This window comes from Littorina saxatilis, linkage group LG2, assembly GCF_037325665.1.
Source record: "Littorina saxatilis isolate snail1 linkage group LG2, US_GU_Lsax_2.0, whole genome shotgun sequence".
Lineage (NCBI taxonomy): Eukaryota > Metazoa > Mollusca > Gastropoda > Littorinimorpha > Littorinidae > Littorina > Littorina saxatilis.
Genome location: NC_090246.1, coordinates 41553635 through 41569493, shown reverse-complemented (window position 1 = coordinate 41569493; position 15859 = coordinate 41553635). Strand labels below are relative to the sequence as shown.

The following is a 15859-nucleotide window of genomic DNA, read 5'->3' as shown; positions in this document are numbered from 1 at the left end:
CAAAGTACCATCAATCGGATGATATGTACAGCTGACATAATTACCTTTTGGGGCATATAACGTTGAACTAAAATAAATTGTGTTTTAATGCTTTTCTTAGCGTGCAAAAATTGTTGCAATAATTTTTTGGCCAAATTTATATCAGATTCAGATTCAGATATATATACGTGAGTTCTCGACCATGGGGATCAGTATAGATTCGTCAGTTTTCGAGTCGCTCCATTCGAATTTAATTGTGTGCTGTACGTTCTGTTAATCTCACTGTTCGAGGTAAGTTAAGTTGATAACTGCCCCTTTGGTCCTGTTCACTTCGTGTCAGTGTGGAAAGCAAAATCGACTAGCTTTAAGTTTAATTTCAAGTATGACTGAGATTATGTTGACAAGAACTTGAAAAGGCGAGAAAGATTGCTGCTACTGAGTATGAGTGTCATGTTCAAAATAGGTGTACTCCTGTCTGCAAGGTCACAAAATTGTTTGCACAAAATAAAGCTTTTTTTTCAGGTCCTTTCTTCTTCTTCTTCGGCGTTCTATGATTTTTGGCCTCAGGTCAGACTTCAAGTTTTGTAGCTTGAATAAAGCTGGTGGCCAGGATCAGGGAGTCTTTGGTGCCCCAGAGTTGCTCCTGCAGTGTGGCACCTTGGGGCCAGTGATCTGTTCTGGCTTCCTGGTGGAGCGGGCAGGTCTGCAGGATGTGCTCCAGGGTCTGTGGGCCTGTTTCGCACAAACAGTTCAGTGTGTGCGACAGACCAAGGCGGTGCATGTGGGCACGCAGTCGACAGTGTCCAGTCCGTAGGCGGAAGAGGATGGTCTGCTGATGGCGCTGTAGGTTTGTTATGGAGTGGTATAGCCCTTATTGCGCCAGATGTTATGGTCCTTTATTGGTCGGTTTCTAGACAATCATAAATGCCTCTACACCACTCTATAAATTTAGTATTTGTTTACAGGCTTGAATGTAATCTGAATAGTTGTCCGCTACCGTAGCTTACAAGGCACAAGCGCACACTCACTCACACACGCAAAAACCTGGTGTTAAATGGATCTTGACACTGCCAAGACTAATTATTATTGTTTACAAAGCTTTTTACATCACAAAATCATTTCCGGGCTTCGACCAGTACTCTAGGTCGACAACACCGCAAGAAACTCTACAGTCCAAGACGCAGACACCTTTTGGCTCAAACAAAGCAGCTTAACAGGTAAGACGAATAGGTATTCTACTGTACGTTACCCTACTGCCATCTTTCGGCCCTCAAGATGTTGGTATGGCTGTAAGTCCTTCAGACGACTGATAAGGGTGCACCAGTCCTCACGACACCGCAACCATTGCTTGACGTAGTCCTTGATCCTTCCAGTTCGTCTCGGTGGCTAACTGTAGAACCCTGCCAGCTCTCCATGCCATGGTCATGTACACCAAGCCGCAGTTGACTGGTTCAGTTCAGCCTCCGGCGATGAAAACCCCCCAGTTGGAACACTGTAAAGTTTATAGTCCATAAGTCAACTTGTCTTTAGTTTCTTTCACTCGCACAATAAAAATACTCACTCGTCCAACATATTAAGCTGCATGAGCCAATATAATTATTTACACGTTAATTCCTGTTTTCTAAAGCCAAGAAAACGTTACGTAAAACCCTCACATGTTTAAGCAGTGTAGTACAATAGCTTAGGCCTACACAATAACGTTAAACACAGAACCAGTCACTCTTCTCACATACGACAACATGACATGAAAATATAACCGGTTTCAAACATACCTCAAAAGAGTGTAAAGCCAACATTTAGTACAGTCGCCGGCCTGGCATGAATATGAAAATGGAAGATATCATGTAAGCTGATAGGGAAAGTTCGTCAGTCTTCATCCTTCTTCAGTCAGATACCTAAAACAGGAGCCCGTCTGCTAAAGTGTTACGAAAAACATGAGTCGAGCTTGGCTCCTTGACGGCGACTGATTTTACAAAGTCGTTCTTGCTATGACATTGCCAGTGAGCTGTCGTCTGCATTACTTGCACGTGAAAAACCTTGTCAGTTACACAAAGGTTCAACTGCGGTCAACGCGACGGTATGCAGCCTATAGCCCTTTCCAATGTCTGACCATCGCTATAGTCTATTCTATTTACAACAATACACATTATCAAAAATACGAGTAAACCGCTTCGTAACAGTTGGGCATCTGATCATCAGATGGCAGGCTGTGTTGGGCATTCCAGGTGGTTTGGTAGTGTCTTTTCACCAGGGTTTTGGCTTCACTGTAAGAGACTGTTGGTCTTGTCTGCTCCAGATGGCTGCCAGTCTTGGCCAGTCTGTCCGCTTCCTCGTTCCCTGAGGCTGAGAGGCCACAGTGAGCAGGGATCCACTGGACAGCGACGTTTGTGCTCTGGGAGAGTACAAAGAAGACGCTGGGTGTCTCGTTCCAGCTGCTCTTTGGGCGACTGCAGGCTTTGGACGGCGGATCTGCAGTCGGTCAGGAAGACGGCGTGGGAGGGTGGGTGTTCGCTGACCAGGCTAACTGCTTCTCTGAGAGCAGTGAGTTTCAGGTCCTTTGAATATGATTATCCAAACAATTTTTATTTTTATTTTTATTTTTAATCGGAACTGCCGATCATGCTTTTAATGCTGGTTTTGAATAAGCATGTGTGGGTGAGTGTGCAAAAGAGTTTGTTAGTGTGTGTGTGAGTGTGCATTGTTTATGCTTTATATTTAACATGTCAAGCATTTTAAATCTTGAATTTTGAATGGCACTTCATATGCTTATTTTTTAGTGCATCGTCATCGCCTCATTTTTTCAGTTAACCCCAAAGTAAAAGGAGCTGAGGTGATTGTAAACGTACATCTGTTATCAAAATGTTTTTAATGTTAATATATTTTGATTGTGAGTTGAACAGTCTTGTTGTCCGCCACAAAATAATTTTTTCTAATCAAAATAATAAAGTGGTATTGTATTGTATTGTATGGTGTGTTCTCAGTTTCTCCAAGACACTTGTCACACGGATCAAGCAACCATGACAGACCTTTCATTTGCACAGAATCAACAAATGACTAAAGGACAAGACCAGTGATTGGTGAGTCTTTACTTTATTGGTTTCCAGTTACAAAGACGATTTCCAAACGAAGTTTCAATCATTCCAAAAGACTCCAAAACTTGTAGAAGTTGCTGCAAAAAATAAATGTAATATCACATTGTAAGAAAAAAGGGAATTGTTAAAAATGTTACACAACATTCAATGAAATCTTCTTTTACTGAGATGGAGAGAAAGTCAGAAGAAAACAGGAGAGATAAAAAAGACAAAAACCACAAAATACAACCAAGAAAAAGAGACATTTTGAACATGGGTGGTAAACCATACATGAGCCATAGGGGGGGGGGGGGGGGGGGGGGGGGGGGGGAGAGAATACAAAACATACCTGGCATAATAAAGTTTCACTCAATTTTTAAAATGCTTGGAAGGGCAAAGAGACGGCAACAAAGCTTGGAGGTAAAAGACAAAAGAGACTGATTCAAGGGTTAACACAACACATTAAACACAGCCATACACAATTGGAATGAAATCTTCACTCCTGAACCACTTGAGCATTGGGAAACACAGAAAAGTGCAAGTGAAGGAGTAATAAAATGTTGGTTTACAACACAAAACATTTGGTGTTTCCATCAAGAACTTCACACAGTAAGGTAGTTGTGGCAGAAGGATTGTAATAAACAGGTTGCAGACATTTCTATCCTCACAAACATAGAAATAATAATATTTCTATATTTTCCAGCAATGTTTTTTTGTCTTCAAAGTTTGATTGTTATAAGACTTTTGATAGAACATTTATTTATAACAGAAATGTGAACATGTTCTACTTGCAAAAGCAGTTTCTGTACAACTGCGCAAATTACAGAAAAAAGGTGATAAACTAGAAGACATAGTAGTATTACATTAGTGCAAGATGTTTTACAAACGCCTGACACATTTGAAAAGCAAGTACTCAAACAGTCCAATAACAGTTCATATGACAAGCACAGGCAACACTGCATACATGTTATCCACATAACTGCTTGAACATTTCGATGAATGCTGGGTTGTAATTAGCTAAGGCAAATACCCAGCACCAAACAAAATAATGGGAGAGTTACAGGCATTATCAACCAGAAGACTTTCATTTACCTCCATCAAGTGCAACACATCGCTTTATCAGGCTTGAAAGTGTTGTTAATATACATTGTTTACGGAAAGTTATGACTGCTCAAACAAAATGTCTCTATCGTCAACAGCTTGTTTAGTTTGATTTTTAGGTTGATTGTTTTGAAACGGTCAGAGGTCGATCTATTTAGGCACAAACGATTCATTACAAGAATACAATGGATCATGAGAAAATACAAAGGAGGGCTTTTGAACACCTGGAATACAACTGCAAATGTTTGTGTGACTGATGACTGCATGACCACTAAATTCAACACATTTCTCAACTCAACAATATGTTAAAGAGGTAAACTATAGCCCTCCTTTCTACAGCAGATGTATGTGGTCTTTTTCCCCAAGAACTCAGTATCTGATCTACATAAACTGGTTTCCCTCTGCACATGAAATACTGCACCTAAAAACAACGGAAAGTATAATGTACAAAAAACCAGAGACAGTCGCCTAACATTTAATACCCACTCAAAGCATTTAATACCCAGTACTCCCTGAAAGTCGAGCTATTTCATGACTTTGTTTAAAACTGTACATTAGTTTTCTATGCTATATTTGTACAACACAGGGATAAAAAACAAAAACGTAAAACAATACTGTTGCAACTACAGTACATGTAAAAAATAAATAAATATAAACCTCAGCTCTTGTTTGCATAACTGATATGGTGCTTTGAATACAGAGTAGGCTTTTTCAAAGACTTCAACGGAAAAAAAAGTTCAACAAACTACATGCTTATGTGACCTTCACAAAGATCCTCACAGACATCCCGCCGAGAGGGTTCCGTGACCCCTAATTTAAGAGGGTCCGCAGACCATGCAGGAGGTTCATATTTTTGCTTCCGGAAGGCACATTCCTCACTGACATATGATCTTTAAAGTGCTTATTTCAATGTATTGACAACTTTTGGAAGTTCTCTGAGCCCTTCAATATGATTATATTTGGTTAGATTAATTCTAAATTTGCGTCTGAACAGATCTATCTGGGAGAACATTTTCTGAAAACAACGATACCCATGATAACGGATATATAGCGCATCCCGTGACCCCCTTTTGAGGTTTAGTGCGTGGCAGGATCCTCTGCATGAACTTGTGGTACATTGTTTTTGGCATACAGGAGGAAGGAACGCATGGTTTTTGGGGCCCTGCCCTTACATATCTTTCTTTCTTTATTTGGTGTTTAACGTCGTTTTCAACCACGAAGGTTATATCGCGACGACCTTACATATCACAGTTTTAGATTGATCAAACTATGAATACAAAGACCCCACTTTATTTAAGTTGATATAATTCTCAATCTAATCAGTCATATATGTAAGTTTACTATTGTTGTTCAAATATAAATTAAAAATACAAAATGTCAGCCTTAAGTTATCCTTTTTTGTTAAGTCATTTTAATTGTGCACAATCGATAACAGCATTGATCTCATAACAAAAATGTGTGTCTATCATGTGCATATTATATTAGGGTGTAGGAGCAGGACTGGAAACAACACTCAAAGGTTATGACAAACAGTAGTGCCCTTCTAATGCAGTGACAAATTTTCAAAGATGCAGAGATTATTTAGACCAGAAATATCTTGTATCTTATGTGTCGACATCTGAAAACACCAGGGGAAAAAACAATAGCCATGCAGTCAAAGTACTGACTGATGTTCTGTGTATCAGGACATCCCCTACAAATATGTGTTACATAATGACTCAGACTGCATTCTGACTGGTTACATCCAGCGATAGAGTGACTAATCTTTGTGTAAGCTGTATTGTGTTATCGAAAATGCCAGTTTGGAAAATGCATGTCTGGAGCTATCACTGTGACTCTTTCTCAACAGAGCAAGTCAGTGCTCACTGGTGTCAATTTGTTCACACTGGTGGAAAGAATTCATAACAACTTGCTCGTGTAACAGACACCTGAGTTGTTCTGTCACCAGAGAGCACCTACTTTGAAGGGACACTTCCATTTGTAGTCGAATGGATGTCTTATCATCCCATGAATTAAATATAATTTGACCTCCAATGACCGTATTCTACACAAAAGGCAGTGTCAGTTTATACCATTAATACACCTGGTAACTTTCTCTCAGGAACTTTCAAAAACAAAGGCAGGTTTGGGGCTAAACACAAAGGCAGTCACTATAATTGATAGTATCTAAAAACTGGCTGAAAAATCCAAAACAAAATCCAAAACAACAACAAAAAAAGTCAAAAGCACGCTAGCTGCAGCATTAGCAAAACAAGAGTATTCCAGGCAATTTCTTCTCTCTATATAAAACTTTTTGGTATAAGACACCTGAGCACAGCTAAAACTATCAGGTCCACAACTATGACAAGTACCGTACTTTCCGGGTCATAAGGCGCGACTTTTTTCCTCGAGTTCGACCCCTGCGTCTTGTATAACAAAGCGCCTAATCCGTGTATGAAATACGAAAAAAATCAAAGAGACCGCTTGAGTACCAGTCAAACAACTTGTGATAATGCATGTTTCAGCTACTAGGTACTGCCCTGCCTTTGATCTGGCCGCACACACAGATTTCCACTCTGTTAAACTCGGTCACTGACCGGTCACTGACCCCGGTGCAGGAAGTGTTTCCTCTCTCAGATATGACAGGGGAACCACCTCTCATGGCAAAAACTGGGTCATTGACCCCTGGGAAGAAGGTCGTGTCTATAAACAAGGCCACCCAGCTATCACAATGCCTTTGATCTGGCCGCACACACAGAGTACACATATTTTCACTCAGTTAAAGTCGGTCACTGACCACGGTGCAGGAAGTGTTTCCTCTCTCAGATATGACAGGGGAACCACCTCTCATGGCAAAAACTGGGTCATTTTGGTGCGCCCTATCGGCCCCCTGCGTCCAATGGGTGACTGGATTACAATTTTTTTTAAAAAGAAGGGGGTGCGTCTTGTATAACGAAGCGCCTTGTCACCCGGAAAGTACGGTACATTTTAAGCCCAAAAAAAATCAATCCAGAAGGCCCCCCCCCCCCCCCCCACACATTAAAAAACAAAAACAACAGCAATCCTGCCGTTATCAATTTGTTTAAACACACAATTTGTACGCCTCTTTTTTAAACTGAATAGCTGTTGTGTAAATTGTCACAACTCACAGCAGTAAACAACTGGGATTGATCTATAGAGCAAGATTTGATATTCTGATGTCTGTACATAACATAAAGTTTGGAAGAACAGCGACCACTTTTGCACAATACTATTTCTGAGATCTCCATCTGTTCAAGACCAAACAAAGGTAAAAAGGAGTCTTCTCTTTAAAGATTTTTTTTATAAGAAATGCACAGGAAAAATGTACATCGATTTAAAAAGACTGTACACTTTAAAGACAGTCACATGTTTAAAAAAGGTATGGAAGCTTTATTACAAAATAAAAACATTGCCGATACAGCATTTCTCTGAAGCATTGGATTGGTTCCCTTTCGTATCAATCCATAATATGTAGTTGCAATTATATACTGTAGTACAACCCACACTTTAGAAGACCATTTTCTTCAATTATTTTGAGAACAGGAAAATAAGCTAAGTTTAAATGAACAGGACCATGATCGACTAGTACTGAACCACAAAGGCAATGGAAAAGTCAAATCTGAAGAAATGGCCAAATGAAATAAAATTAATCATCACAAAAGCGAATTAATAATGCTATAAACACCAGTATGTATCTCAAACTGATTTATATGTACATTCCATCTCTATTCTCATTCACTTGATCATCCTATTACAAAGTGTTTGTGGATCCTTTCAGAAATTCTAGTACATTCAACAATTTTAAAGACACAATACAGACTTTAAAAACCCAGCTTTCAAAGCAACAAAACTGAATAAAACTGTGCAAATAGTATTCAGACACTTTCTCTTCTAACAGTTAGTACATATTTACTGCTCGCATTTAAAAATACTTATCACTTCACAGCCACCCCCTTAGATTTCTCGGTGTATATTTCCTTTCAACATTTATTGAACAGATCAATCTAAGTCTTTCTACTCATCTTACAAATAATAAACAGTAGCAGGTTCCATTAAGGGTTTCAACCTTTTCTTTCTCTCTCTTAGTTAGTTAGTTAGCTGTTGCTTTTCGGGTCCAGCGGACCATAATAGGCCAAATCAGGACCCCTTTCTCTCTTTTGACATTTGTGATTTTGGCAGAAACAAAATCAGGTATCTAGCAGCTTAGCAAGGGCTAATGGCAGTTGTTCAATTCTTGACTAAAGAAATGTTATATCATCTCTCTCATTCAACACAAAGGGAGTGCAATCCGCAATGTACAGCAAGCCAACAAAGACAAAAATGTGTGTGCACACACAACACAAAGTTCATGGCTTATATGTGCAGTATTTAGTGTAGACTGGAATTCTTCAGAACCAGTTCATTCTTGTATAAACTGGTACTACACACACACATGTACACACACACCCACACCTGTGTTCCTCTTTCTCACAGAGCAGTACACCACATATAGATCAAAGAAAGACATACTGTACATGCATCAGTGCAGCAAACTCTCACATTTTCTACCATGCATCTGCCATTTTCTGTGTACTGTCTGTTTAGTTTCAGACAAATATATACATGTATTAGCATAAATTACCCATTGCAAATTATATCAAACAAATAATTATTACCATTATTTTCTCTGTCATGTTAAACTTCAATTTGTTATCCAGTTCTTTGATCAAAAGAGATTTTTGCAGAAAGATGGGGAAAGAAAATGAGGGTGGCTACCTGTGCATGGTTTTGGTGACAGTTGCATTCATTCGAACTGAAAATGACCAGTGGATCTGGCTGGGAGTGGGAATTTCTGAATTTGAGAACAACACAGGCAGTATTATTTTATTGTTAATCTGTTGACTACATATTTAGTGCTGATTTTCACCCAGTCCCTGAGGTTGGGGGATAAAGCTGGAGTTGAGGCAGGTGATGGGGCAATGGAGCCAAGACAAACTCTCATCTATCCTGGTTGAAACCTTTTGTGTACATAGCAGGATACTTGCTGTTCTAAGGGCAGGACACATGCTTTGGCATGATCTTTTATTCATTTTTGACAATTGTATTTATTTATTTAGATTTTGTGTGGGTTTTTGTGTGTGTACTGCAATGACTCATGCTAACCAAATGCCACATTTCATCACAATATACCATCTTCCATTGTTACCTCTAATACTTTCACTCGTAACTAGATTTTTGCAAAGTAAAAGACATGTTTTCAAAAAGCACAGTCATGCATACATACACGCACACACACTCCCTCTCTCTCCCCCTCCTAATGCCTTCCTTGTACAATTTAGAGGATACTTAAGAAAGCATTGAAATCTGGTCATAATGCTAATTCCTTGCTTTGCATGCACATTGTTCCTTGCCATTAACATTTGCAAAACACATGCCAGTTACATCAACATTTTGTGAACAACAGAATTTTCTTGAAGTAACTTTAAATGCTACTCACAAACAGTATGCCAATTTATTGCAGTTACTATTAAGCATGGCACATACTTTATCACCAACACCAAAATCACCTGAAATCTTTTCTAACAATTATAGCTTACAATTGTCGGAGTGGAAGCAGAAGGAGCTTCCAGCTTTGGAAACACAATGATATATTAAAATTGTTTTCATAAAAGCAATAACAACAGAGCAATCAGCGAAGAAATGTCATTGTTTGGCCAAATGTCTCTAAATTATCCTACATTTTTGTTCTATTTTAAAATTTACCTACCATCCTTTGAAAAAAGTTTGTGTTTGGAAGTGTAAATCAGATATAAATATCTCTGCAGTTGCTGGCAGGCAAGAAAGTGGCCAACTACTACAAAGCAAACAGTACGTTTGTCATGAAATCAAACAAACCGTGTCTGTGTCTATAATCTAAACATTTTTGACTTAATACAATGTGTCCTAGGAAAATTAAAAGCCTGTTTATGGACGAGGAGGTAGAAATAAACACACAAAAAGTGAATAATGTAGGGGAAGAAACATATCTTACTAACGCATTAATTTCTAATGCAACTACAACCAAATAAAATTACAGAAAATTAACATCTCTTCAGCAGAAAAACTGGTAATTTTCAATATTGCACAAAAGTTAGTTACAATTCTGTTCAAAATGTCAATAAATGTGGTGAAACAAAATATAAATTCTCGCATGAAGGAAGAAAACTAAACTGTCAAACATTGTCTACAAATGATGAATGACAATTCATGCAAACTTCCTGTAACACACTTTTGTTTCACATTTTCACAGCGAGGTGAGGAAAGGCAGGCAACTCAAATCACATTGCAAAGCATCACACGTATTCACAAACACAGTCACTCGTCATGGCACGTAAACACATCTCTGGACTGTAAAGTAATCTCTCTCAGAAATATGACACATACCCCATTCTTGCAAAGGGCACAATTGCTCAATACAATGATAACTTTTGATTCAGAAGCCTAGAGATCGCAAAGCATTCCACACATTAGCTTCAAGACAGATCTGCATCACAAGACATAGAAAGACATTATTACAGTAAGATTGGGAAGAATAGATGTGATACAAAAACAAATGCACAGGCAGCAGCATATGTTCTGCCACTCCGCTTTGTAAAACCGTGCAAACGGAAAAGTAAAATACAGACTTATGATCAGCTGGTGATTTGTAAATTAACTGGTTTGAAGCAGGACATATTAGTGCGAGCAGTTGCTAAACTTTAAACGAAGAGCTGCTGGTTAGCAAGCAATTCTTTCTGCCATACAAAATGCAAAAGCTTTGACTGAGCTTTCTGAGCATATATGTTCTTCCAGAGGGTTATATAAATTGTTCTCCATTTCATTCAATCAAACATGAAATTTGATAAAAACAAAAAATTAAAACTGTTTTTTTTTTTAAAAGTGCTCCGTCGTAAAGTTGTGCTTGCAGAGATCCTCAATTGATGTTCACAACATTATAAATGTATCACAAACTACGCTGGTACAATAATATATGCTGTTGCTTTACTCAGCTATGTTACAAATTGAAGTCACTAACTAAAACTTCCCTGTATGTTTGGGATGCCCGCTAAAAAAAAGTCTTATGTGCTGATCGAGACCCAAACAAGTTTGGCAGAAATCTTTCTTGTCCGACCAAACTTATGAATTGAATATCTTGCTGCAGTATGTTAATAGTGCCAGCAACTATTTTCCCATAAAGAGTATCTCAATGTACAAAAAGTATATGAAGTATATGATGAAAAGAGTGAGAAGTAAGGGTGGTAGGGGTTCGATGGAGGTGTAAGGTTTGGGCAAAGAAGCCATAAAACATACGCAGGACAAAGACAAGTACCCTTAGATTATTTTACAATACATGTATACCTGTAATCAAAATCCTTTCAGAAATAACAGGCAAATAATTACAAAAATCAAGGTAACACTGGAGCTTTCATGACATTCATCTCAATCCATTCACCCATCTCTGAAACTGTTGAAACCATGCTGCAACAGCTATACTATGAAATGCTTGGTGCAATACGATGATCAACGGATTTAAAACAGCCATCAAGGTCATCAGTCCCATTATACAAAACGATATCATTGTCGGCCAAGAAGTTACCGGGGAGAAGGAAGCCCCCTGGAAATGCAGGAACGCAACTGGTTTGGGTGCAGACCCCACTCTGCGTGTCCACAATCACACCGTCACAACGAACTCTGGATTGACGTAAGAGAATCCGGAGAACTCCGTCTGGTCCAGGTTCATGATGAACAGCTTGTCCGTGGGGGTCAGCTTGGGCGCCTCTGAGGTAAACTCACGGTCAAAGTTGCTGACGTCTTTTCTACTTTTCTGTGGACAGCAAGAGACAGGAGATGCTGGTCATTATCGTGCAGTCAGGGGGTAAACTTGAGTTGGAAAGAATACATGTACTTGTTTTGCATATCCTGTACATGAACAAGAAGAGCAAATACTCAACAGACTCACCTTGGTCATACAAATCAGAAATTATCTGCTGCTCTCGCTCCATAAACATACAACAACAACAACAAAAATTCTGCTTATTGACTTAAATTGACCTTGAAATTTGACGATGATCAAACAGACTTGGGACATGTCTGGAGTTCATCAAACCATGGCAGCGTGTGAAAGCTCTTCTTCACAAACGTTCAAGAAAATGATAATGACCTTGCCATGACATTGAAATTTGATAGAGGTCAGTCAGACATTGCTTCTTTTTACCCTGCTGTAGCCTAATGACATCTGATGAGTGTCACCAACACTTGCCTTATGTCTGGAGGCCATCAAACCCTACCAATGTGTAAAGGTTAAAGATCTAGCTTCACTGACATCCCTCAGTGCGTACTGGCAGTGGAATTTTTAAGATCCCCGTCTATTGTGTTTACAGCTACAATTTAATGACGGGTCTGTCGTAAACTCTGTTACTGATTATTTATTTGTTCATAATATTTGTTCTCCGTATTTAGTAGAAATTGCCAATAATTCTTTGTAAAGGGGGAGGGGGTGGGGGTTAATTAGTGCGTTATTAACACCACACTCCCTACTTGTAAACTGCTGACCGTTTTCAGGCAACTACAAGCACACTCGTGCTATCACACCTGCAAAACTTATGCACACAGGACAAGGACAAAGTTCAGTGGGGTTAACACAAACACTGTCTGCAGCTCTTTTGACACATTTGTACCTTTATCTTAATTTCTTTCAGTGAAAGGCTATACAGTACTTTGATGTGTTCTTATAATTGTTTAATGTGTGAGTCACTCCGTTAAGAAATACACAGGTAGCTGATAAAAGACTGGTCTCAGCTGTTGTTGTTACTGACCACTGTGAGAGAGAGAGAGAGAGAGAGAGAGAGAGAGAGAGAGAGAGAGTGTGTGTGTGTGTGTGTGTGTGTGTGTACAGATATCTGTCTGTACGTGTTCTCAGCCAACAAATCTTCCCTAAAACATACAAACCTTTAAGTCACAGCTGTCAATATTTCTGAATTTTGTTCAGTTCTTGTTTATTTTGATTGTTATTTTCTTTTTTGGTGCTTTACACTTTACTTCTTGAGTCTTAAAATTCCAGTGAGTTTGTGAATTTTTTTTTTAGCACATTCTGCAAGGAAGAGATGGGAAACAGTTAGTCAGCAGCTGTCAGAAAATGTTAGTACTGTCAGTTTCATGATGCATCCAGTAAACAAAACAAAAAACAAACCAAACAGAAATTAATGGAAAAGTTCCAAAATTCAAAACAAAATGGGCAAAACAGAAATATGCTATGTGCACAATGGGAAAATGCAGGCTGAGGAGGGAAACTGAACGTTCAAGCACACACAACACACGTGAAAAGGGACTTGCAAGCTATGAGAGTATGTACAACAATATGTGCTCAAGATGAAATTTCATTCTCAATGCTGTGGTCATCCTCCCTCTCCTGGCAGGGGACTTGTGAAAACATGGGAGTTTTCTTTTCTTTTTGACGCACAATGAGCTTCATGGAGGAGTGGGGTGGGCAACCACAAATTTGCAGGTAAGAAAACAGTGAAAAGGTTCACAGGGCAAGATAAGCAAGGATTGTGCAGCAGTGCGAAAGTGTAATTGGTGAGAAACCATCCTCTTGATTAGTTTCACCGAACTTCCTTTCATCTTCCTAATTATGACTGTGGCTGTTTGTTCATATTTCAACCGATAAGAACAGAAAAATTGGCAAAACTAAAGAAATGTGAAACTATCATGATGTACTTACTGACCGTGGCTACTTAGCTCATGAAAACACGCTTTTTTAAATAACATTTATCCTTCTTCTTCTTCGCTACATTTATCCTTTATATTTATGGCCAAAAGTTTTTATTATCTAAACGTTTTAGGATTGTGATATATGCATTGGTTACTATCTCTTACCAGCAACCCATGTGCGCGAGAGTGTGTGTGCGAGTGTGTGTGGGTGTGTGTGTGCAGTATGGATGTGGCAGACATGCCTGTCTGGAGTACTTTGGGTGTTCTTACTTCGTATGTTTTATTGTTCTTATTTTTGTTTTTTAAGGTTGTTGTCATATGTTGTTTTGGTTGCGTTAAGAGCAGATGAACCCCGCTTTTCCATCTATTGTAATTAATTGTGTGGACAATAAATGATCTTATGTCTTATGTCTTAAAGGACCGCTGTTGGGTTGCCAAAAAAATGCGCCGCATCGCGTGCAAAACCTGTTGTAAAGTTTTCTGTATAGATTCAACAACAGATTGTTGATTTGAACACACTTTTATTTACAGGTCGAAACCATAAAAATGTGTGAAAACCTTGCTGCTAGTACTCAATGTCCGGAATACATGAAAGCAGAAACAGAACTCTGTTTTTGTCTACTCTTTGACATTTTCTATGAAGGGAGAAGTCTTCCTCGCACCCCCGTGAAGTGGGCAAGATTAGACACCCCGATTGCGCCAATTATACGCCATGAAAACAGACAGTGTTCCACCTGGTGGATTTTTGACTATATGTCACGCGTCTAAGGGAAGTAATTTTTGAGTGGGCTGCATTTGCTCGGGCGAGAATGCAAACTTTTTCAATTAAAATCATTTTAGCATGTCTTAACTCTTAGGACTTGTGTTATCGAGCTTTCAAAATCACTAAGTAACTGTTAGGTGTAGTTTCAGTTACATAGGAACTCACCCTGTTGGACACATTTTGAGAGCCAATACAAATTGCAGCCTTGGTCAGTAAGTACTTTCAAGCAACAAAGGGAAAAAGTGGCAGTAGCATATTCAGGCATGAATACTCAGTGGATTCTCTCAATTCAATTTTTCTCAATTTACATCTCCCCTGTGAAATCTTTCTTGAAAAATATGCTTCTACCCAAATACTATTCCAATTTATCCTATTCTGGCAACATTTCAAAATGTTTTCAAAACTTTTTTTAGCCTGAATATGCACCACGCAAACAAACAAAATGAGAAAAACCAAAAAAACTGAAATAATACCCAGTACATACAGGCAACACAACTCAAGATCTTGCGGTGGGAGGAGCAAAATAAGGATTGACGAAGGTAAAGTCTCTGAATGCATCATCGTCTATGTTCATGACGATCAAACTGTCGATGGGTGTCAATTTCACTGGCCCCCGTGTGAATGCTTTGTCAAAGTTCTCTGCTTTTCGCCCGTCCGTCTATAAGGAGAGAAGGGACAAAGGAAAACAACAGTTGGCATCACACGCATCAACAACATCAACTACTGTACAAAAACTGCACAACATGGAGCTAACAAATCCTTTTGTGCAGCTCTATCGCATACTGTGTGTAAAGAAAATGGTCAGTGACATTTGACATTTCAACTGGCATGAAGTGAAAGTTTGTGAAATAAAAAAAAAGTAAAGAAAAAAGCAAAATACAATAGTTTCTGTATTAAGGTATGTTTCCTCCACTCAGTATCCCACTTTGAATCAAAACCCACTTGTATACTCTGGCTTTCTGAACTGTCCTTTTGTCATATGCACTGTAATCTTTCTCACGCATTTGTATTCCAAAACTTTACCATTTGAGCCAAACCATGAGTGTACGTTACAAATCTTTAGCTCCTCAGAAATGATAAAAGTTGTCTTCCCTGGAAGCCTGCATCATTGGGAGAGCTTCATGCCAGTTGTCCTACTTTTAACACACCATTTCCTTGAATAGTTTCTACAAATGTATCATAACAACAATGTTTTGCTGGTCTGAAAGTGAACAGTGTCAACACAGTCTTCACATCA

At 38.9% G+C, this 15859-nt stretch overlaps 1 protein-coding gene and 1 long non-coding RNA gene across 3 annotated transcripts in view; both read right to left on the bottom strand.

The window, feature by feature from the left end:
• Positions 1–1029: 1029 nt before the first annotated feature.
• Positions 1030–2119, bottom strand: LOC138959028 (uncharacterized). Its single transcript, XR_011453574.1, has 2 exons — positions 1752–2119; positions 1030–1471 (listed from the first exon to the last, which is right to left on the bottom strand). It is a non-coding gene; the product is annotated as an uncharacterized lncRNA (long non-coding RNA).
• A 931-nt stretch (positions 2120–3050) lies between these two features.
• The window catches only part of LOC138959018 (calcium-dependent protein kinase C-like), a 40032-nt gene continuing 27223 nt past the window's right edge, over positions 3051–15859 (bottom strand). Inside the window, exons 12-13 of one of the 2 annotated variants that reach the window (XM_070330385.1) lie at positions 15107–15280; positions 11841–11973 (exon numbers count right to left, since the gene is read on the bottom strand). In XM_070330385.1, coding sequence (XP_070186486.1) covers positions 15119–15280 — 162 coding nt within the window. In that variant the 3' untranslated portion in view covers positions 11841–11973; positions 15107–15118. Of the gene's footprint in view, positions 11974–15106; positions 15281–15859 lie in introns of both variants that reach the window. The other variant, XM_070330386.1, reaches the window with a different exon arrangement.